General features: G+C 58.1%; 1 protein-coding gene across 5 annotated transcripts in view; it reads right to left on the bottom strand.

The window, feature by feature from the left end:
• GALNT9 (polypeptide N-acetylgalactosaminyltransferase 9) overlaps positions 1 to 22,205 on the bottom strand; it is a 106,532-nt gene that overhangs the window by 13,131 nt on the left and 71,196 nt on the right. For all 5 annotated transcript variants that reach the window (XR_006531766.2, XR_001401311.3, XM_014861101.3 and 2 more), the window contains 4 exons: positions 9,666 to 9,851; positions 7,390 to 7,527; positions 5,327 to 5,422; positions 936 to 1,103 (listed from right to left, as the gene is read on the bottom strand). Coding sequence is in view for 3 of the 5 variants with exons in the window: in XM_014861101.3 (XP_014716587.2) it covers positions 936 to 1,103; positions 5,327 to 5,422; positions 7,390 to 7,527; positions 9,666 to 9,851 (588 nt within the window). In the remaining 2 variants the exon portion in view is untranslated. The remainder of the gene's footprint in view (positions 1 to 935; positions 1,104 to 5,326; positions 5,423 to 7,389; positions 7,528 to 9,665; positions 9,852 to 22,205) is intronic.

Below are 22,205 nucleotides of genomic sequence, written 5' to 3'. Positions count from 1 at the left end.
GCCTGTGAAGGTCAGACCCCAGCAAGTGACAGCCTGACCTGGATGGAGACACCGAGGCCAATTCCACAGAGGACACGCTGAGATGGAGGCGACCTTGGGACGCCCCGGAGAAGCCTGTGTGGTATTTGGATGGATGGGTGTGAAGCTCAGAGACGTTTGGGCTGGATACAGAGACAGGAGGGTGTCGGAGAGCAGGAAGCTGGGCACCTGCCCAGGGGGAGCCCAGGGGGAACCGAGGAGGACAGTGGAGGCAGGAGGGCAGCAAAGGGAACAGGTCAAATGAGCCCAACCTAACGAGGAGGAAGCCAGGAGACAGAAATGCAGCCGCAGGACTCCGTTCACAGGAGGCCAAGGGGGTCAGCCAGGCGGGGTGTGAGGAATGGCCCTGGAGCCCTGGGGGGCGGCCATGTGCCCTGCTCCTCCAGCCAGCCATGCACATCAACGTGTATGCTGTTCACCTCCAGGCAACGTTCCAGCCAGCGATGTTATTGTGAGGGAGGGAGGGAGGGAAGCCTGGTGGGAGTGGCCAGAGCTCCCGAGGCATGTGGGCTGGAGGGGGCACAGGGCGTCCAGGGGCTGCTCCCACCAGGCAGGGAGGCCATCCTTGAACATGCTGCTTAAGTGTTTGTTCTTGGGGCTCAGGATTCGACCCCAGCATCCCAACAGCCCCACAGGGCCCAGGGGGCTGACTGCAGCAGATCCCAGCAATTCCAGTCTGGCCCCAGGAGACCAGCAGCTGAGGCTGAGTGGGGGCTCCGGATGAAGGGGCTGCCGTAGTGCTGTGACCAGCCGGTCGGCCCCTCCCCAGTCTTGTGACCTGGGCATGTCACTCAGTCCCTGTGAGCTGGGGTTCCCGTGGGAGCGGCTGATCCTGGCACCCCCTCTTCCCCACCACTGTCCCCCTACAGCCCGGGCTGGCTCTCTGCCCCGCTGACCTGGGTGAAGTCCCACAGCCGCTGCGCCGGCCGGGCCACATCCTCGCACTTCCTCAGGGCGGGCACGCGGCCCCTGCCGTCGTCCACCAGGCACTTGGAGTCCGGCAGGAAGGAAGTGGAGCCCAGGGGCCCGAGCTGCAGCAGGCCGTCGGCGCTGTACCGCACCAGCTGCGGAGGGCGCCGCGTGAGCCGTGAGGGCCGAGGACGGAGGGTGCCCCGCTGTGCCAGCCCTCACCCAGAGCCGGCTCTCCTGGGGTGGCGCCAGGCCCACGGACGGCCACCCAGCCTCGGCCTTCCCCACGGCCTGCTCACCCACCCGCCCCTCCCAGCTGGGCTCCTGGGACTCCTCCAGAACCGTGCTCGGACCCGCCCCGTGGGCACAGATGCACAAGGCGGACAGTGTCACACATGCCCCAGGTCGCCCCATCTGCCCTTGAACCAGGAGGTGAACCTTCATTTCCATAGGAAGGGTGGCCCCAAGGTCACACTCACCCTGGTCCTGGTCATGTTGTTTGCAAACACCAGGTGAGCGACAACTACACACTCACAACGGAAACCAACACTGGATTCCTACCCCTCCCCAGCTGGCTGACCACGGGCAAGTCACGTCCCCTCTCTGTGCCTCGGTCTCCTATGTGTAAGCGGGAGACTGTGACAGTACCTGGCCATAGGGCTATTGTGAGGATCCGACGGACACCATGAGTAAAGGGCTTAAGAAGGGAGCGAGCGCTCAGCAAACAGCGGGTCGCTATCTGTAAGGGCCCCGCTCTCCTTTCTCTCCCCCATCCCCCCACTTCCTCTTTTTCTCTCATGTACGAGCTCACGCGCGCACACACACACACACACGCAGGCACACGTGCGCACACGCATGCCTTGCTTGGACAAGTTGTTCACTCTTTCCAGAAGGCTGCAGTTTCCAGCACAGTCTTGCAGGAAGGTGAACAGCAGCCACTCCCACCCTGAGTGTTTGTGCGACTCTGTGACTGACCCCCGTTAAGGGTGGGGGGGTCTCTACTTTCCCCTAGAGTCCTTCTGGGAACGTATGAACGTCTCGGAGGCAGCACTCTCTGGCTTCTGAGGCTGGACGACCGTTTGGTCATGATTCCTCCCGGTGAGGAGTCCCGAGTGGCTGGGGAAAGGCCACGTGGTGGGGGTTCGAGGCCCCTGACAGCCACCCAGGTGAGTGTGTCGGCTCGGAGGGGGTCCCCTAGCCTGGTGGGTGGCCCAAGCTGGTGCTCACAGAGTGGAGAGGGCTGGTCCTGCTGACCGTGCCCAGGTCACAGATTCGTGAGCGAGTGAAGACTGTGGCTGCCTCAGCCAGCTGGGTCTGGGGGCCGACGGTCACTGACGTGCTCATGTTCTTCTCCGGTAACTTTCGGAGGTCAAGGACGTTTGCAATCTGAGGTCCACAGCCCATCGAATGTCCAGCACAAACTCCAAACCAAAGCCCCTGGGGCCTACAGCCCCCCACACTCCGGGCAGATTCAACCTCACGGCCAAGAGTCGGCATCGGCATCGACGGCATGTTGACTCTGCCCGGGGGTGGGGGGGGGGTGGGGGGGTGGGGGGGGGTGGGGGGGTGGGAAGGGCCTGGGGGGCCAGGAATCTCGATCAGACTCCTGTCTGACAGAAGCAGCCCGGCCGCGCTCAGGAGGAGCTGGCAGAGTCGGCAAGTCCACCGGCCTGTCCCTCTGCCCGCTGGGCCCCGGCCAGCAGGAGGTCCTGGTCGGGAGGCTGCTCAGAGCTAAGAAGGAGCCTCCGGCCCCGTGATTCTGGCCCACGGACTCCATCGCGGCCCTCCTCAGACATGCCGGGGAGGAGAGGCGGGCGGGCCACTGAGAAAGGGGAGGTGGTCGGCCGTCATCAGAGGACTTCCGGGAATTCCTGTGGGTTTAGGAGCCTCCCTACTTTTCAGAGATGCGTTCTGAGATACGTAGAGGTGGAAGGGGATGATGTCTGCAACTTGCTTTAAAATGATCCAGACAAAAACAGACGACGCAAAATGGCCAAATCTGACCAACGTTGCGTCTGGATCAGGAGCCGAGGGCCCCGAGCTTGGTGGATACTGTCGTACATTATTCATTCCTTTTCTTCTTTTCTCCCCTACAAACCTTAGAAAGTATAAAAACCTTTATTTGGCCCACAGGTTGTACTTTGCTGACCCCTGAAAGGATGATGCGTGTGTGTTTGGTCACATCTGACTTTTCTACTTTTCTGTATGTTTGAGAGTTCTCACAATAAACTGACGGACAGGGAGTGCATCCACAGTGACCGGAGGCCGAGCTGCGTGGAGCCCTGGGTTGGGGGCTCCCGCTGCTGACGCAGAGGAGGACTCGCTGCCTGTCCCCTTTCATGTAAAGATGGTTGGGCCACCTCGGTGGACAGAGGGCTAGGGCCTCCCCGAGCGTGCAGAGCGGTCGTGTGCACGGGGTTGTCCTGCTTGCTGAGGAATTCTTCCTTACCGTCCATACATGTGGCCCAGTCTGGTCTGAGGTTGACTTTCATTACAGCTGTTGTTATGGGTTGAATCATGTCCCCCAAAAGGACCTGTGGATGTGACCTTATCTGGAAGTAGGGTCATTGAAGATGTGATCAAGGTGAGACGCGGTCGCCCTGGTTAGGGTGGCCCTCATCCAACATCACTGGAGTCCTCATAAGGAGGGACAGTGGAGACACAAGGAGAAGGCCAGGTGGAGACTCAGACGCACCCAGGAGGGAGACCAGAGGCAGAAGTGATACGGCCGTGAGCCGAGGACACCTGGGGCCACCAGGAGCTGGACCCAGCAGGAAGGCACCTCCTGTGGAGCCTCGGGAGGGAGCGTGGACCTGCGACACCTGGATTTCAGATTTCCAGCCTCCAGAACTGAGTGAATAAATATCCACTGTTCACGGGACACTGACACAGCGGGCATCGGGGTTTGGGGACGTAGCTTGTCTCCCCTTAATGTTTCGGCAGCCTCCACAGAGGTCCAGGAGCGTGAGTGACCCAACACACTGAGGTCCATTTGCAAAGAGGGGACCACTGGCAGGCATGTCCTGCCCGGAGCGGGACAGGGGTCCATCTGACCTCTCCCTCCCATCTTGCTTCCATCACCACCTTGTTTCCAGCTGTGGCGAAGGCCACTTCTGCTGGCCGCCCCAGCATGCTCTCTTGGAAGGGCTCCCTGTGGGTGTCGCAGTGGTGTCCTTGAACACCCACACTCCCCTGCCACACGGATCCCTGCCCTGCACACCTCTGAGGCTCCTCACGCTGCCCCTCCAGCCGCAGAGGTGCAGATGTCATGGCGTCTCCTCACACAGCTGACTTGATGGGAAATAACCCTGTTGTCTCTCCTCTTCTCAGGGTGGAGAGGAGCAGGGGGTCCGGAGACCCCCCAACAGGACGTGGGCTCCCACCTCGGGTCTGAGAAGACGGTGCCAGCCAGAGAATCATCACAGTGTCTGACGGGCCCAGTGTTGGATTTCTCCAGGAGCCACATCTGCATCTTGATGGGGTTCCGTTTGCTCTCAGTCCAGGGCCACCAGGCTGGCAGCTGCTGGGGAGGCCAGCGAGGGTCCCACCACGAGGCTGCAGGAGGTGGGCACGGGCGAGCAGCGCACCCTCTGCTAGGTGTCACAGGCCGTTAGCCCCCGGCCGGGCTGTGTGGACGTGTCAGCGTCTCGATGCCCTGGGCTTGGGTCCTGCCTAATGGAAGTCCCTGAGCGGCTCAGATTCAGGGAGCACTTTGAGGGAGGCCGAGGGTCATTTCCAGGAAAGCACACGCCTGGGGTTTAATTTAAATAATACCTGACACCCATTAAAACGAAGCAGCGCCCTCACAAGCAGGAGGATCCGCTTGGGATCAGAACATCAGGCTCCTCATCAGGGTCCCGCGTGTCCACATCGCCCAGAGCTCTGAGAACGCACCCATCCCTGTACTGTCTGGCCCCGCTGCCCGGGGTCGGGCATCCGTAGGCACATATTCAAAGCTGGAGCCCAGACTGAAGAGCACCTGCGAGTGCTCCGCTGGTAAAACTAGAATGTCAGTGTGCCTCCGAGCTCACACCCACACTGTGGGAAGCGCTTTACACACATTCCCACTTTGGTCCACACAACAGCCCCAAGAAGGAAGCACCTTCATTATCCCACCCAATGGAGGGGAGCCCGAGGCTGGGGACCGCAAGGGAGTCACCCAAGGTGCCTTTGCTGCTAGAGCCCTCGATGCTATTAACCCAAGAGGGGCGACTCCTGGAGGGGCCCACGTGGCCCCCGAGCGCCCAGACTCAGTGCTGTGACATCAGGACCCCCAGCAGGCCTGCCGTGCTCTGGCCCCTCGAGGACCCACTCCCACACATGGTTGGGGGGCTGCCGTCCCTCGGGGGCATCACAGGGGGGCAGCCACTGCTCCTACCTGGGAGGACATCCCGTGGCAGGGGTAGAGGATCGCTCGGTCGTCGTCTTCTGCTCCCTGGTCCAAGCAGTAGCCGCTGGCTTTGCTGTTTCTCACCTACGGACCAGAAACCAAAGGAGAAACCCCATCAAGGAGGGTCCCGGAGGCCTGAGTCAAGGCCAGAGGGGGCTTTACCCACCCCGCTGCCTCTCAGGGCAGAGGGGGCTGCTCTGCGGCCAGCTGTCTTAGGATGGTGTGAGCCTGACGCCCCCTGATGGCCCTCCCAGGATGAGACCCCCCCGCCCCCCCCCCCCCCCCCCCCCCGGGGCTTGGGGTCTGCCCTGGGCGGGGAGATGGGAGGAGCGGGTTGGGGGTGGGCTGGCTGGGGAGGGGCTGGCTGGGCTCCTGGGAAGGGATGACCATGCTTGTCACTGGAGGAGACAGACAGACGTGCCCCTGTGTATGTTTGGAGAGCTGGCCATCCCTCCGCAGTGCTAGCCTTGGACACAGGGAGGGCAGCCTGAACCGCCCAGCTGCCCCCTGAATGGCCTCCCTGCGTTGTCACCCCTTCTGAAGGGTGTGAGTCCGCAGCTCCCTCGTCATGAGGCGGAGGCTGCTCCTCGGTCCCCGAGTCTGGGCACAGCGGACAGAAACCAGCAGGAGTGTCTGCACGGCTCTGAGCCTCAGGATGCTGGCAGCCCCCACTCTGTCTTGGAACCCTGACGCCCCCGTGAGAACAAGCTGCTGTCTGCTGGAGGAGAGATGCACCAGGTCTGCGCATGAGCCGTCCCCAGAGACCTGGCGGCAGACCAGACACGTGACCAGGCCCAGCCGAGGTCAGCTCAGCCCGGATGACCCCTAGACTGGCCAGTAAGCTGGACGCCCGCCTCGGCCTGCTGCGCTTCAGGGCGGCTCGTTCTGCGCCCCAGCTCACTGACAGCACTGCCGCCCCAGGAAGGGAAAAGGCCTGAACTCAGACGTCCAGCTCAGTTCCTAACGAGCAGCTTCTGTGGGTAGGCATGCGTGGCTGTGACCCATGATGGTCAGAGGTGGCTAGAGTGGAAGCCCTGGAGGGGCTGGGAGGACAGCGGTCTCCCGCCCACACCACGGATGCATTAAGGATGCTCCAGGCCACCTGGGAAACCTCTGTGCCCAGAGGGGTTGCAGCCTGGCTTGGGGTGGATTGCGAGCTCCAGGAATGCACAGGCCAGCTAGGACTGCCCACCTCGGCTCCCCTTCCCCTGCCACAGCCGGAGCGCTAGCCCAGGGCCAGAGGGCACGCATTCCTTCCACACGGGGCCTGGGGTTTCTGGCGCAGCTGACGGCCATGAGGGGGCCGACCTCTCCACCACCAGCACAGGCCAGGGTGAGAGGGCAGAACGCAGGGCCCTGGCGCTGGCTCTAAGGAGAGCCGCGTGTGTGGCCGTGCACACAGGAGCTGGTGCAGACGTGTGTCTGTCTGTGTGTGTCCTTGTATTGTGCACTTATCTGCAGGCACCGTGGCATGTGAACATGGCTGTGTAATGTGAATGCATCAATGTGTATACTCTGTGTGCATGTACGCACGTCCACTGACATTTGTGCTGTGCACGGGCGGGTACCTTTGGCTGGCGTTTGTGCACACAGGTGAAGATGGATGGGTTGCTCTGTGTGCACGTGAGCAAAATGATGTGCAAACGTCCATGTTCATGTCTGTGTACTTATACACACATGAGTGTTTGCATGAATTAACACGCACGCATTGTACATAAACACGTGTGCATGCATGTATATATACACACACGTCTCTGAATCTGCTTGTGTGTACTTTTGTACGCACATGTATGCGTGCCTTTGTGTGGGCTCTGAACAGTGGTACGTGCCGTGTATGTGTGAGTGTGGCTGCGCACTCTGCTGTCTGATGTCCACGAGCAGATGCATGCATACAGGTGAGGGTGTGGCTTATGGGGCTGTGGGGCACAGAGCCGGGGAATGTCGGGTGTCAGGACACAGGAATGTTGGGGCGTCAGGGTGGGGAACGCTGGGGCGAGGGGCACGGGCAGGAGCGTCGGGGGGGGAATGGGGCCAGCGGGTGGAGGCGGTACCTCTCCGTACGTGAGGGTGTTGTTGTAGGTCCTCATTTCTGGGTACACGTTCTCCAGGTACCATTTGAAGCTTCGGCACTTCAGCCGCTGGCGCAGGGCCAGCCGCTCTGACACGTCCCCGAAGTCCACGCCTGGGTTCTGCGGGGCAGGAAGGCGCCTGAGTCCCCACGTCCGGGCTCTGCTGTGATGGGGAGCTCCCGGGCGTGGGGCCCCCCATCACAGGAGCGGCATCCCCCAGGGCTGCGAGGTGCTGAGCCCCATCCAGGGGCCGCCTCTAGCCCTCCCAGGACTCTAGAAGGCCCAGGGCAGCTGTTCCAGATGGGAAAGGCCTGGCTTCCCCACTGCCGACTTCGCAGTGGGTCCTCCTGGACACCAGCCCAGCCCGGCACGTGGCCACTGGCTGTGTCCTAGCTTGTCCACACCCCACACACTCCAAAGAAAAGACCGGCCTGGCCCAGCTCCTGGGAGGTGACTCCACGCCCTGGGAACAACCTGCCTGAGTGGAGTGTTGTCTACCTGAGACCTGAGCCACAGGGCGACCTATGGGGGCTTGGGGCCGGGGGATAGCCGCGTGACTCCTGAAGGGGCTGGCGACGATGGTCGGCCCTGAGGGAGGTCAGCCATGTGCATGTGGAGGAGCCTCGTGAAGAGCGGACACTGAGGCCTGGTTGACGATACACCATGTGTCGTTCCCCGGCGTTGCTATGACTCCTGTGGGATCTATTGTTTCACTGGAATAAACCATAACCCTGAATATAACAGCTTTTCTGAGCTCTGAGTCCTTCCAGCCAATCGCTGAGCTGAGGCTGGTCTGGGCCAGACACTCTGGGGGCAGCCAGCCCTCTGGGGGTGTGGGGGGGTTTTGCGGAAGCTCCTCCCCCAAGGCCCTGACATCAGCTAAGGACCGACAGCCGAGGCTGGTGTGAAGGGCAGACTTGGGCTGTGTAGCCTTCAGAAAGTCCCTCTGTGCCTTAGTTTCCCCATCTGCATGGTGGTGACAATCCCAGGAGAAGCCCCTGTGTGGGGACCCGGGGAGTCTGGAGGTGTGGAGGGCTCTGGGAGGCCCTGATAGCAGGCAGCCTGTGTGGGGCATTTCCCAGCTCAGAGCTCATAGCCGTGCAGCCATGACACCCGAAGTTCCCTTTCAAGTGTCAACAGGGCACCACCATGTCGCACGTTTTCCGAGTGAGTTCACTTTATGGAAAGCAAGTCTCTACGAGAGACGGTGTGCCCTCCACTTGTCTCTAACACACGAGCGCACGCCTCCACACCTCCGTGTCCGTCTGTCTGGACATGCATGGGAGCCCGAGGGAAGGAGGCTGGGACCCTCGTGGACCCTCAGGGGTCGTGTGGCAGATGTCCAACCTACGCCTCCAGGCAGCATCACCCAAACTTACTGGGTGTGCTCTGCTGGCGGGCGCTGAGCCGGGTTAGGAGGCGGCCGGGGGAATGTTTACATGTCAGGACACATTGCGCATGATAAGGTGTTTCTGCAGCTTTCCGTTAGGTATCTGAGCTCCAGATGTCAACAGGTGTAAACACCTGCTCGTACGTACGAGCGTGTGCTGGGTCAGGACAAGATCTAGCTCTTCCTGTGGGCTGATGTGAAAAAAAAGCCGCTTCCAGGACCAGACTACCCCTGGGCTGCAGACGCGAGGCCACATGGCCAGGAAGCAACAAATGAGCGAAGGCGGGTTCCGGAGCCTGTGGCTGGGAGGGACAGGCAGCCTGGATGTCGGCCCACAGAAGGGCAGCTCCTTAGCACAGGCATACACACGCGCATGCACACACACCTCATATATGTACATGCACACACCTGCACACAATGCACATGCGTGCATGCACACATGCGCACACACACAGGTACACATGCACACACTTGCCAGCCCAGGCCCACTTCTCCAGGATACCCCTCCCCACCCCGGCCACAGGTTGCTGGTTTGGAACTTGCTAACAGATGTTCGTGTGATGCGTTTACGTGGGCCGACTGGTCCTTGTGCAGGGGTCACCACAATGTGTAGCTAGGCTAGGGGAGCAGCTACCCCTCACTTCCAGCCATTGGCAGTGACTTTCATCTTGGAAAAACACCTACCAAAAAACACTGGGCATGACCACGTCAGCTGGGCGGCATTCAGAGCCCTTTCCCAAACGGGCCCCACTACTGGTGAGGCTGTCCCCAGGGTGTGGCATTCACACTGGCCCGGCTCGGGCCTGGGCCCCCACCGGCTCTGACTTCCATCCCCCGCCACCCCTCCGCCTGCCCCGGCCCGGCTTACGGTCATGGGGATGTTCCAGGCCATGTACACGTGGGACTTGAAGCCGTCCATCCACACCTCGGCCGCCCGCAGGGCGTTGCGCTTGGCATAGTAGTCGATGTCGTTGTTGTAGGGCTTCCTGGTGCGCTCGATGTGGGCCACGCGGGAGCAGGGCAGCACCTCCATGCTGCCACCGCACTGCCACACCTGCGGGGACACCAGGAGCCCTGGGTGCCCGGCTCCGCCCTTCCCAACAGCCCCCGGGAGGCCAAGGGCAAGCACCCTGCAGCCCGGACCCCTACTCACAGACCCCGGGACACACCCGCCCAAGGGCACCAGAGGCCTGGCCGCCATGGGCTCATCCAGGAGAAGCCGGCCAGAGAGAAGCACGGCCCGGGGTCAGGTGCCCCAAAGCCCGGGCACGAGGCAGCTTTCCCACCAAGTTTCATTTCTCTTGCACGTTGCAGGATACAAACAATCAAGGGGTTTTTCCCTATGGGATTCCACCCATTCGACACCTCCTCGTCCCGTTCTTTGGCCCCCATGCCACTGCCCTTGGCTCACTCTGTGTGCAGAGCCTGGCGAGAGGGTTCATCCCCCAGCAGCTGCCCCAGCCGACAGGAAAACCACATTCTGATTTAGGAAGAGCAGCATGTGTGCAAACACCGCCCAGCCCACCGCACACCTACAACCCAAGGGGCCACATGCTGCTTCGAGCGCCCCAAACAGACACCCGACCTCGGTCTGAAGAGGAGTCCAAACGGCTGCTCCCTCTCAGATGGGACGCCCCAGACCCCCGACTGGGAGCCCTCCCCGGAGCAGAAATACATTTGTGCCCTGACCTCCTTTGTGAATGCCCACTGCGGAGTTGTTTCCCTATTCCACTTGGTCTATACCATTCTGTCCTCCCGTCCCACCCCACGCTCTCTGTCCTGCGACGGTTCACTTCCTATGTCAGTTTGACAGCATCCAGGGTGTGCCTGGGATGGTGTTTCCAGGCGAGATTAGCATGCGGGTTGGTGCACTGAGTGAAGCAGCTGGTCCCCCTCCACGTGGGTGGGCCCCCTCCAGTCAGCTGAAGGCCTGAACAGAACAGCAGGCCCAGCGGGGAGAATTCGCTCTCTCTGCCTGACCGTCTTTGAGTGGGGTCTTTGCTCCCCTGACTTCAGACCCCGACTGGGACTCCCCCCTCGGCTGTCCTGCGTCTCCTCAGCCCCCATGACTGTGTGGGCCAATTCCCCATAACCTCTGGAGAGCCCAGACTAATACCCCTCCCTCCCACCCACCCTATTTCCTGGGGGGGGAGGGGGAGTCAGAAAGAGCCTGAGCGCCCACGGTTGCTGTGGAGTTGCCACATCAGCTCTGGCTTCACGAGACGCCCCAATCCTACCTGCCCAAGCCTCAGTTCGTGCAATGTTGTGACATTCCTAACTGATAAAGCCAGACCAGGAGGGGATGTGAGATAAAGAGAAACCCCAACAACCTGATGTGAGGGCAGGTGGGGGATTAACCTTATTCTTTTACAGACGAAAATAAGAATTGAGGCACAGAGAGGTTAAGAAACGTGTTCAAGGTCACACAGCTGGTTGGTGGTGGGGCAGGGACCCTTCTTCTCCCGAGCCGTGCAGGTGTCATGGAGCAGATTCACAGGCTCTGAATGTTACCATCACACCCGCCCTGTGTCTCAACCACTAATTAGCTCATCAACTCGGTTAATTGCCGCCCAAACAGAAACAGCAACAGCAGGGGGAGGACCAGCGTCAGGGCTGCAGGTAGCTGCTGCGAGGGAAGGAGGGAGGGAGCTCCGGGCGCAGGGGACCCCGCCCCGCCGGCCTCAGTATCCCCCCGGTCTGGGGCCGCAGCGCTCTGCCCTCGTGCCAGGACCTCCTCCTCCAAAACGCAGGCGCAGTGCGCCGTCGGCGGCGCCGCGAGCGGCCCAGTCGCTGTCCGAGGGCCGAGGGCCGGCAGGGACCGGCCTGTCCCCAACCGGGTGGGGCCCGCGCGGACCCAGAGCGGCGCCGGCCTCAACGCGCATCCCGCGAGCCCGCCTCCCCCGGCCCCGCCCCGCGCCCTCCCGCCGCCGCGCTCACAGGCCCGGCCGGAGCGCGGACACAGCCGGCCGTCGTCAGTGCTGCGGACACGCTTTCTGCATCCGAGTTGTTTAATCTACCGCCTCCCTGCGGCCGGGAGCGTGCGCACCCCTCGCGGCCCGGGCTTCGCGACGAGCCCTCCCGTCTTTGCGGTCCCCGAGGAGTGATGTCCTCCCCGACACGGAGCAGGCCCCTGGAGAGCCGCGGGGGGCGTGCCGGCGGGGGTCCCACACCGCGCTCTGCGGCAGCATCTCTGGGAGATTTAAAAGCCCTGCGGTCCAGCCCCGAACCACCACCCGCAACCCCCCACCCCCCACCACCCCCCATCAGGAACCGGTGTCGGGTGTGCGAGCTCCCCCCAGGGGCCCCACGGGGTGCGCGGGGCGGGGGTGCGGAGAGGACCGCCTCCTCCCGTCCGCCCTCCCCTCTTCCCACCCTGGTCTCTGGACCCTCCTCCGGGCCAGGCCTCCAGTCCTCGGTGCTGTCTCTCGGCTCCTCCCGCGCTTCACGTCTCTGACCCTCTGCTAGTCCTACCGAATTCATCAGAACCGGGCTGAGGGCCCATGCCGCCTGCGGGGGAATGTCACCCGCCTCTCTCCTTCAGCCTCTGCCTCTCGAAACTAGAAACATGCGTTTGATATGGCTACTTTACAAAATAGCACATTTTTGTTTTTAGAGAATGCTATTTCCTTAAAAACAAGAATTAAAAAAATCACGTCCACACATGTAAATCGGGAGGGCTATACAGAAACCGTCAACGGTGGTTGTCATGCGAGAGAAGGCTTCTATTTCCTAGACGATATTTCTGTGATAGGTGAATTTTAATACTGAGAACGTGTTGCTTTCATAAATCGAAAATAAAGACAAGAGTACTCCTCTTCTTGATTTCTCCACAACTCCAATACTCCTGGCTTTTTAATCTCACTGCAGCCTCCCCTTGACCTTGACGACCTTGAAGACGCTGAGGTGTTAGGAGGACAAATTCGTCTTGTGTTTCAATGCGGTTACAAGAAAACAACTTCCAAGTTATTCTGAACCACAGCAGGGTGAAGTGTCTATTAGGTCAAATCGTATGAAATCGCCTTTTGTATTTGTCGAAAATAGTTGAATATCAGCAATTTATGTGGTTCAACCTAATAACCCCTTCATCCACCCATCCAATTACCCACCATCCATCCATCTACCTCCCACCCGTCTGCATTAGTCTGTACAACCAGTGCGACTCTAGCCAGGCTCTGTGCAAAACGGGGTATTATTAAGATGGGGAAATCAAATCGAGAGGTGAGGCGAGCTCTGTGTTCTGGGCCCAGGCTTCCAGGCCAAACGCTGGATGCACCAAGGTGCAGGCTGAGGCTGCCAGGGACCCGGCCTCCTGCCCCACAGGCCGTCCCACTGCACAAACCCAAGAGGACCCAGCGTCGTCGTCCTTTCGGCAGCATGGAACCCCCCCAACAAAAACCTAGGGTTTCATCTTCACTCTGGGAAGACTGCGGGCTTCAGATTTAGAGATTTCACATCTGAACCTAATTTAAAAAAAGATTTGGGCCCTGTTTCAGGAAATAACCACTCCTATGTGCAGCCACAGGCGGACCCCCTCTTGTCGCATAGGCCCCTCGCTCTGCAGGAACTGTCCATCTCCGGGGAAGCGTTTGACCGGATTCAGCTTTGGAAGGTAAGTCCTGTCTCCCGGGGCTCAGCTGGGCTCAATTCATAAGTTTCTGATGAGAACACGTCTCTCCCTGGACCGTCTGAGACCGTACACACACATCTGCTATAAAACAGCGGTTTCTGTGTTCCTGTTCCCAGCGCCAGACCCACAGCACTTCTGAGCTGGGCTTTCTTTCCAAATTCCTCCTATTTGTTTCACTCGACCATGTGAACATCTCAAACGAAATGGAAAAAACAGCTTCCTTCCTTCTTGAGCGGTTCTCAAAGTGGGGTCCTGGGACGAGCAGCACAGCATCACCGGGAACTCTCTAGAAATGCAGATTCTTGTGCCCTGCCCAGACCTGCTGGATCTGAACCCATCAGTACAGCCCAGAGGTCTGTGTCTTACCAGCCCTCCAGGGGGTCTGACATTTGCTGAAATTTGAGAACAGCTGTGCTAAATGCCTCCCCACCCCACCCTCCCCGCACCGTGAGCTCTGGGCATCATTGTCCGTCTCGGAAGCTCTGTCCCTGGAACACTGCTTGAGGGCGGGACCGCATCTCCTTGCATTTTCTGTGGAGGTGGGGCAGTGGGTTTTTAGGTCACAGTTCCAAGGAACCAAGCCCACGGTGGCTGGATGAAATAACAGTGGAGACGTCTAGTCAATATCCGGGACGTGGAAATCTCCCATCTTCTCCAAACATACGGAAATAGACAAAATGATTTTAAAAGTTAAAATATGTACTGGAAAACAAGACGAGATTCCCCTCGGCTCTCAGAGCAGCACCGTGCTGAGGTGAGTGGGGCTGAAGCTCCGAGGCTCAGGCTTCTAGCCGTCACGGGCGGACGGAGTGCATGTGCCACTGGGATCCCTGCATGAGACCTGCGGCTGGGTTCCTGATGATGAATAGAAGCTGAAACCAGCTCTGGCTGATGCCCGGGGCCAGAAGTCATCTGCTGAGAGAGGAAGCAGAGACGCACACAGCACCCAGGAGCAGGCTGTCTCAGGGTGAAAACTAACCCACTCAATTCTGAGCCATGGATCCGGGGGCCCTGGGATGAGATGATCTGAAACTTCCTTCCAGGGACGAGCGAGTGTGCAGTGAAGACACACCTCCCATGAAGGACGAGCTCTCAAAAGAATCAAAAGCACCTGAGGGGACCAGGTTCCAGGAGAGTCGCCAACAGACCCGAGGTCGGTGAACTTCAACCCAAGGAAAGACAGAGAAAAGTGACTGGAAAGGACTTAAGCAGACTGTCAAGATTTTCAGAGATGAAGGAATGAGGGAAAAGCATTCATCAGTGAGGAACGGGAGGTTATGAATGGAAACAGGCAGTTATAAAAAAGAACAGCCAGACATGAAAAATACCAATGGAAGTTCTCATAGACATAACATGTAGTCATTAAAATGAAAAACCAAAGCTAGGGGCCAGCCCAGTGGTGCACTGGTTAAGCTCACATGCTCCACTTCAGCAGCCTGGGGTTTGTGGGTTCAGATCCCAGGCGCGGACCTACACACCACTCATCAAGCTGTGCTGTGGCAGTGTCCCACATACAAAATAGAGGAAGATTGGCACAGATGTTAGCTCAGGGACCATCTTCCTCACCAAAAAAAAAAAAAAAAGCTAAATATAAGTGGCTTAAATGGCCATCTGGACATGGCTGAAGAGAAAATTTGTTCACTGGAATATAGAGCTGAGGAAATTACTCAGAACACATGGCAGAATGAGGAAGAGAAGGGAAAATGGACGAGATCTGAGGAGACCTGGGGGGTAGATTGGGAAGTCCCACCAGGTGGCCAACAGGGTTTTCAGATCAGGTGAGGCCATGCACCAGGACCCAGAGCATTTTCCGGATTTGTAAAAAGACATGAAGCTTCAGTTGACAGTGCATACCAGGACCCCAGAAGAATACAGGGCACAGAGAGCGCTGAACACGAGGGGCTCAGGGCCCAGGGCCACCTTCCCGTCCACTCCAGATGACGTGCTGCCTGTGACATTCTGTAAACACCCTCTGTACAGATGGAACAGAATTGGGAAAAGCGTTTCTGAAGGTCCTGTAAAGAGGAAAAGTAAGAAAACAGCCCAGAAAACGCTAAAATAAGAATGGAGAAGTCTTCAATTGCTAGACATCAGCGTATCTTATAAAGCAGGAGGCAATGGCTAAAAGGAGAAAGTTCAAAACAGATATACCCGGAAGGACTAGATTGTGGCCCAGGGGCCTTTCCATGAGCCATGAAGGGCGGGATGTTGGGTGAGTGACGTGAGAAGTTAGTCCACTGTTTTAAAGCAACATAAAGAAAGATCACAACCTTACTTACGTAAAATATATATTCCAAATAGACTAAAGCTTTTAAGGTGAAAAAAGAACTACAAAGTATCAGAAGGAAATATGGTCAATGGTCTTTCACATAGTTCTTTCTAAGAAGGAAGCAAATGCACAAGCCAGTAAAAAAAAGAAGGTAGATACCCTCACATTGAAAACCATTGTGCACAGGAAACGTCAGATCGTGGAACGACCGAGGAGGGCGCTGTGTTGCACGATAAGGAGTTAATATTCTGAATGTATAAAGGGCTCTTGAAATCAGCTGGAAAACGAGGAACGCCACGAGAAAAAACTGGCAAAGAAGAAAAACATATGGTCAACAAACGTACGAAAATGTTCAGGCTCATTAGCAATTGAAGAAATGCAAATTAAACCCACAAAGACATTTCCTCTGTGTCTGTCATATTTTCAAAAGGTAAAAAATGTATTTAATCAGACCCCATGTGTCACAGGCCTGGGAAACAGTCTCCCTGGTGTACCACTAGTGAGAATACCCACACACTCACACCCACACCCACACTCACACCCACACACAATCACACAGAGTGGTGGGCGGTGGGTTGGGGGGGGGTTGCTGCTTGGAGGAAGATTTGGCAGGTTGTAACAAAAGCACTAAAAATATGTTTTATCTGATCCAGCAATTCCATCTCTAGAAATGTATCCTAAGGAAATAACTGAGATGAGAAGAAAGATTCAGACACAAGAACATTGGTTTCAGAGCTGCACAAAATAGCGAAACAGGGAGGGCTCTCCAGGGCTGGCACGAAGCCCAAGGGGGGGTTGGACACCGTGCTGTCACCACCTCCCGGTGCAGAAGATTGTGCAGTTAGGGACGGACGTCACCACCTAGTGACTCGCCAGCAGCCACGGAAAGGATGCGCGTGGATCGCAGCTTTGGAGAAGAAGCGTATACGTATTAAACATAAAACGCGCAGCACACGTCATACACATGTACACACGTGCACGCGTAGCGAATGTTTGGATTGCACAAAAAAGCTCTGAAAAGATCCGCGTTCAGCACTGATGGAGACAGAATTACGGACGGCTTTGATTTTGTTACAGTTACTTGACCTCCAGTGTTTTTCTAATGAAAGTCGCTTTTATAAAGGAAAAAAAATGGATTTGGAAACGCCTGTGCATAGCGATGATGAGTGCTCACAGCATGCTGGCCCTGTCCCAGGCACCGAGAGCTTCGGGACTCCACTGAACCCCCAAACAGCCCTGGAACTGTCTATCGTGATGCTCTGTGACAGATGAGGAAACGGAGGTTCAGAGAGAGAAGGCGGCCCAGCTGGTTGATGGGCAGAGGCAGGCTCCAAACCAAGTCTCAAGGGGTCTTCCGAAGACCCCATGTGGGCAACAGGGCTTGTTCGTGAAGACATTCAAGTGGACAGAGACTTTCCCTCCCCCCAGTGGCATCTGCTCTCCCCACCTGCAGGCCTGACGCATCTGCTCAGGAGGGGCGGAGGCTGGGCAGGGCAGGGGAGGGGAGGAGTTCTCCCTGTGGTGACAGCCGTGCCCTATGGGCTACTGGTGAGTGGGGGTGCGTCCTCACCTTGTGGGGCAGACTGACCCACTTGCAACTAGAACAAGCTCTTCCTGAAAGCAGAACTAGCACGAGACCTCACAGTCTGCTCCCCACCTTCTCCTTCTGTCCACTGTTCACAGAGCGAGAAAGTCTAGGACCAGTCTGGGGAACACCAGGTGCCCCTCTGATGTCTGACTGCAGGAGCCCCTGCCGAGTGTGGACGGTGGAGCAGCAAGGGCCCCCTCCCTGCTCCCTCCGAGCACAACAAGGCCACTCCTCTCTGGTGAGACAGGAGCTTGTATAAACCGCTCAGGACGAGGAGGGACAGCCGTCCCCCAGGCCCCCAGTGTCCAAGGCTGACGCGGCCCCTCAGGGGAGGAACCACTGCCCTCGGTCTGAGGTTTTCCTGGGATGCCCGGGAGAAACCTCGAGGCCGAAAGTCGAAGCAGAGAAGCAACTGATTTCCAGCTCGTGCTCCATGGACGGCCCTCCTCCCCGGACGCGATGCTTCGTTGTGTCGTGACCTTTATTAACCTAATGGCCCCGAGGATTCATTTCCCCCTAATTGGCTCCAGGACTTTCCTCATTAGCAGACGAGCAGTTGGCATTTCTACAATCACAGGAATGTAAATTGGCCCCGCGACCACAGAATTACTCGCTAATTGGGTTGCATCGATCAGAAGTGCTGTGTGGACCACCTGTGTTACTGACAGATCAGAAGCAGCGGTGGCTGTGAGGCCCGTCTGCGTGGGAGCCGGTCCAGGCAAGGCGGAGGAAGAGCCGCTGACGGTCTCTGCGATGAGACCTGCCAGGCGCACCCCTGCCTCAGGGCCTTTGCAGTCACTGTTCCCTCAGCTGGGAACACTTTTCCCCGTGGCCACACGGCTTGCTTTCTCTCCTCCTTCATGGCTGCTCCAATGTCCCCATCTCAGTATTCCTTTCCCCATCATCCCATTTCAAATGACAACCTCCCCCATCCCAGACATCCCCTGCCCGTGTTTCTCTGTGAGCTGCAGACACACATCCTATCCATTTAGCTCAGGGAGGCCACCGGGACGCGTGGTGTCTGCTCTGGTCCCTGCTGAATCCCCAGCACCTGGCACGGCGTTCAACCCCGAGGACATCAATAAGTCGTTCAATAAATGAGCAGCTCGCTTCTCTTTGACGGTCCCCCGACCTGTGCTCCAGCATTTAGCAAAACAACACAGAGGCCCTCCTTTTCCAGGGGCTTCATCTACTCAGCCCATAAATATGTCGAACACCAACGGTGCGGGTCGCAGGCAGCAGTGAAGGGGCCAGACGTGGCCCCTCTGGCGGGGACTGTTCATTTTCCAAAGGCACGCGGAGGGGAGGAGACAGGCAGTAAAAAGTAGGGAAATTAGAGAGCTGTTATGGGTGGAGCTGTGGAACAGGAGAAGCTGCGGCTGGCAGGGCCAGGCTCGGGGCGTCGGGGGACTGAGACCGAGGGTCAGCAAGCAGCCAGTCTGGGAAGGGCTCTCCAAGTAGGACGTGGCTGGGCTTGACTGCGGGAAGGGACGGCAGGGCCGGGGCAAGTGAGGAGGCTGGGCAGCGGGACAGGCGGGTAGGGGTCCTGCAGACCCTGGGGGGTGTGGGTTTAATTTTCAGGGTGAGAGGAAGCCTGGGGCTCGCTGGGCCCTTTGTAGAGAGACAGAAAGGGGAAAGCTGCAGCCTGCAGGCCCGAACTCCAGGGGACGAGCGCCAGAGCCACGCGGGGCAGCCGCCTTAGAGGCCTCGCTGCCACCGCCTTGCCTGAACAGCGGCAAGTGTCTGCCCAGGACAGAGGGGGCGGGATCACGGCCTTAAACTTGCTTGTGCAGGACCCGTCCCCGCCCTCCCAGGGCCACCTGGCAGCACGGGGGTCCAGCTCCCAGGTCGGAGCCCCGAGCATCCGTCCAAGTCTCGTGGGAGACCTAATCCTAGCGGCCCGTGTCTACAGCACTGCTCTGTGCCAGGCGCCATTTCAAGGCCTTACAAGTGTTAGCTGGTTTAATCTTCATAAAACCACACTTTCTGGATGGGTAAACTGAGGCAGGGAGAGGTTAGGAAACTTGCCGGGCAGGTGGGGGCTCACAGGCTCCGGGCCATGATGTAACCACCTCTCTCTGTTGAGAGGGGGACAATATTGGAAGTTAAAAAAGAAGAAGAATGCAGAGTTCTTGGCCTCTCCTGCCGTCCTGGGGTCTCCGTCCTGCCCCTTGAGTCTGGGCCGAGTTGCGACTGCGTCTGTCCATGAGTGAGCAGAAGTGACGCTTCTCCGAGTCCGGGACTCGAGAGGGAACTGCCGCGGCCGCCTCATTGGCTGGAACACCTGTGCTGGCCTGAGGCTGCCCCAGGTGAGGGACCACGCGGGGCTGGACCCCCCAGGACAGCCAGTGTCCACCACAGCCACGCAGGCACTGCCCTGGACATCCCCTCCAGTCGGGCTCTCAGACGAGAACAGCCCAGCCCCTTCTGACGCAGCCACGTGGGAAAGCACACCTGGGCCTCCCCCAGCTTCCTCGGCTGGAGGCTGAGCTCGGACAGGCCTTTCAACCGTGAGCAAACGTCACCTCCCCGGCTGCTGCCAGACCGACAGCTGCCAGCAATCACAGGCGAGTGAGCCGGGACCCAGCCCCGCACCCCACGTCAGAGTTCCAGGGGGCAGCATGGCCTGCAGAGGGGTGGCGGGCAGAGGCCCCTGGCAGTGGGGACAGCATGGTGCGCCCTGGGTCAGGGCCATGGTGAGGTGACTCACTCAGAACCCTAGGGGATGTGACATGGGATGGAGCCCCTCCTGGCCCCCGAGGGCCGATGTGGTGACTGCTTATCCCCGGGGGCTCTCCTGCCCTGGTCCCCGAAGGGCCGCTTGGAGCTGCGAGCTCCCCTTACCCTCCTTTGTTTCTCTCCTTCCTTCCTTCTCTCTTTATTTCAATTCCAAACCTCAACTTCATTTCTTTCTAAACAATCCACCTTGATGCACACCTGGTTAACGAACCCCAGAAACTAGAAGACAGAAGAGGCCACCCCCGTCTCCAGGGCTCCCTGCCCTGCGCAGCCAAGGCCCCTCGCTCCAAAGCTGAGGGCCCAGCTTCAGAAGGCGCCGTGTCACTCCCCGAGGTGGAGCCCTTGCCTCCTGCCACAATGAATGGTGGCGGTAAAGATAAAGGCCATAAACCTCGGGCATCACCCCTGGGGTCAGCGGGATGCTGCACTCAGCCAAAGGCTGTTCCCTGAGGTCCGCTTAAAAGGGACGCTGTTAAGCATTCAAGGTGACTAGAAGCCAGCGTGAGATTTTTCTGCTCGAAATAGTCAGAACGGTTGAAAGAGAAAGAGTGGGGGAGCTTTTGGGGGTGACGGGTAATTCCTGTATCTTGATGTCAGGCCGGCGGTTACACAAGGGTTTGCACTTGACAGACGCCTTGAGCTGTGGGCTTGAGGTGCGGGGGAGACAGACAGACAGACAGGGAGAGACAGAGACAGACAGAGAGACAGAGAGAGACACAGAGACAGAGACAGAGAGACACAAATAGACAGAGACAGAGACACAGAGACAGAAAGAGACACAGAGACAGACACAGGGACAGACAGAGACACAGAGACACAGAGACAGAGACTGACACAGAGACAGAGAGAGGGAGACGGGAGGGGGAGGGATCTGAAGGAATGAACTGCCCTGCTCCCTCACTCCGCGTCTGGGGGGGGGGGTGAAGCCCTGTTGTCCTGACTTTCGACTGTGCCGCGCTGGCGTCTGTCCTCCTCCCGAGCTGAGCTGCGTTTCTGTGGCTTGCTGTCCTCCCCGTGTCGGGTGTGGGTGGACGCCTTCTCCTCAGGCCCTGTCCTCAGGGACAGCACGGCTTTTCCAGAAGGACGCTGCCCGGTGCTGTGAGCGCAGGACAGACACCGCCCCAGTCGTTGCAAACAGGGGCTGCGGAGCAGGACAAGGCCTCTGGGTGGAGAGGCCAGGAAGCCAGTGTGCCCTGGGGGCAGCCAGCAGCCAACTGCAGGGGACGGGGTGCACTGAGCCCAGGGTGCTCTCCTGGAAGCAGCTGGAAACCCCAGGGCCTCTCAGGACATGGGGAAAGGAGCCCCTGGCCCCAGCCCCGCAGGAGCCTCTCCGGGAGCTGGGCAGCCGCCCGGGAAGGTTCAGGACCGTTTGCACAGGTTTGATATTTAACCATCAAAACAGTTGAGAAAAGTCAGCATGTTGAGGAATCTACCAGATTAACCTCCTGGCTGTATTTTTAATATGCCTAATTGAAGGTTGATTCTAAATTTGTGATTTAAGATTGGACCATGTCAGAGAATTAAATACATTTGCAAATAATCCTGAAATGTTCAGAGAATTTGAGATTTGGTATAAATTCAATTTATTAGATACACGATAATTTTTTAAGCACTTGAGGGAATTTCTGCTGTGGTATCAGCATTCAAAGTGCTTAAGAGGAGAGAAAATACGTTCCATGCATAAGCGTCATTTGAAAAGGTTCGGGGGAATTTAATTAACTAAAGGCGGAAACGGAACTGATTATTGTTTAATGGCATTTAATCTGTCAACCTGAGTTAACCAAACCCTAATCAAAGAGAAGGGGAGGGGAGTGTCCTTACTCTGTTAGAATTAGAACCATGTTAGGATGAGCTGTAGGTTTAACTTAAAAGCTTAAAGCAAATAGGTTTTGAAAAGTGTAATGTTAGTAAAATGTATGAAATTTTAGAAACTGGCTTTAAATAATCTTTTCTCTGGGTAAAGGCCCCACAGGCAAAAACAAAAGCAAAACAATAAATGAAACCTCAGAAATAAAACACAAAAAAACAGGAACCCAAACCCCCCAGAGCTCAGCCCACACCGGAGGCCGGGAGGCGGCTCCACGCGGCTCCCGGCTCCCTCGATCAGGCTGTTTCAGGAGTGCTCGGCAGGGCCCCGGCCTGTGCAGAGCAGGGACCTGTGGCCCATGGTCCCCCAGCGGCCGGC

The sequence above is a fragment of the Equus asinus genome, chromosome 8, assembly GCF_041296235.1.
Source record: "Equus asinus isolate D_3611 breed Donkey chromosome 8, EquAss-T2T_v2, whole genome shotgun sequence".
In the NCBI taxonomy this organism is placed as follows: domain Eukaryota; kingdom Metazoa; phylum Chordata; class Mammalia; order Perissodactyla; family Equidae; genus Equus; species Equus asinus.
This window is presented reverse-complemented; position numbering and strand designations above follow the sequence as displayed.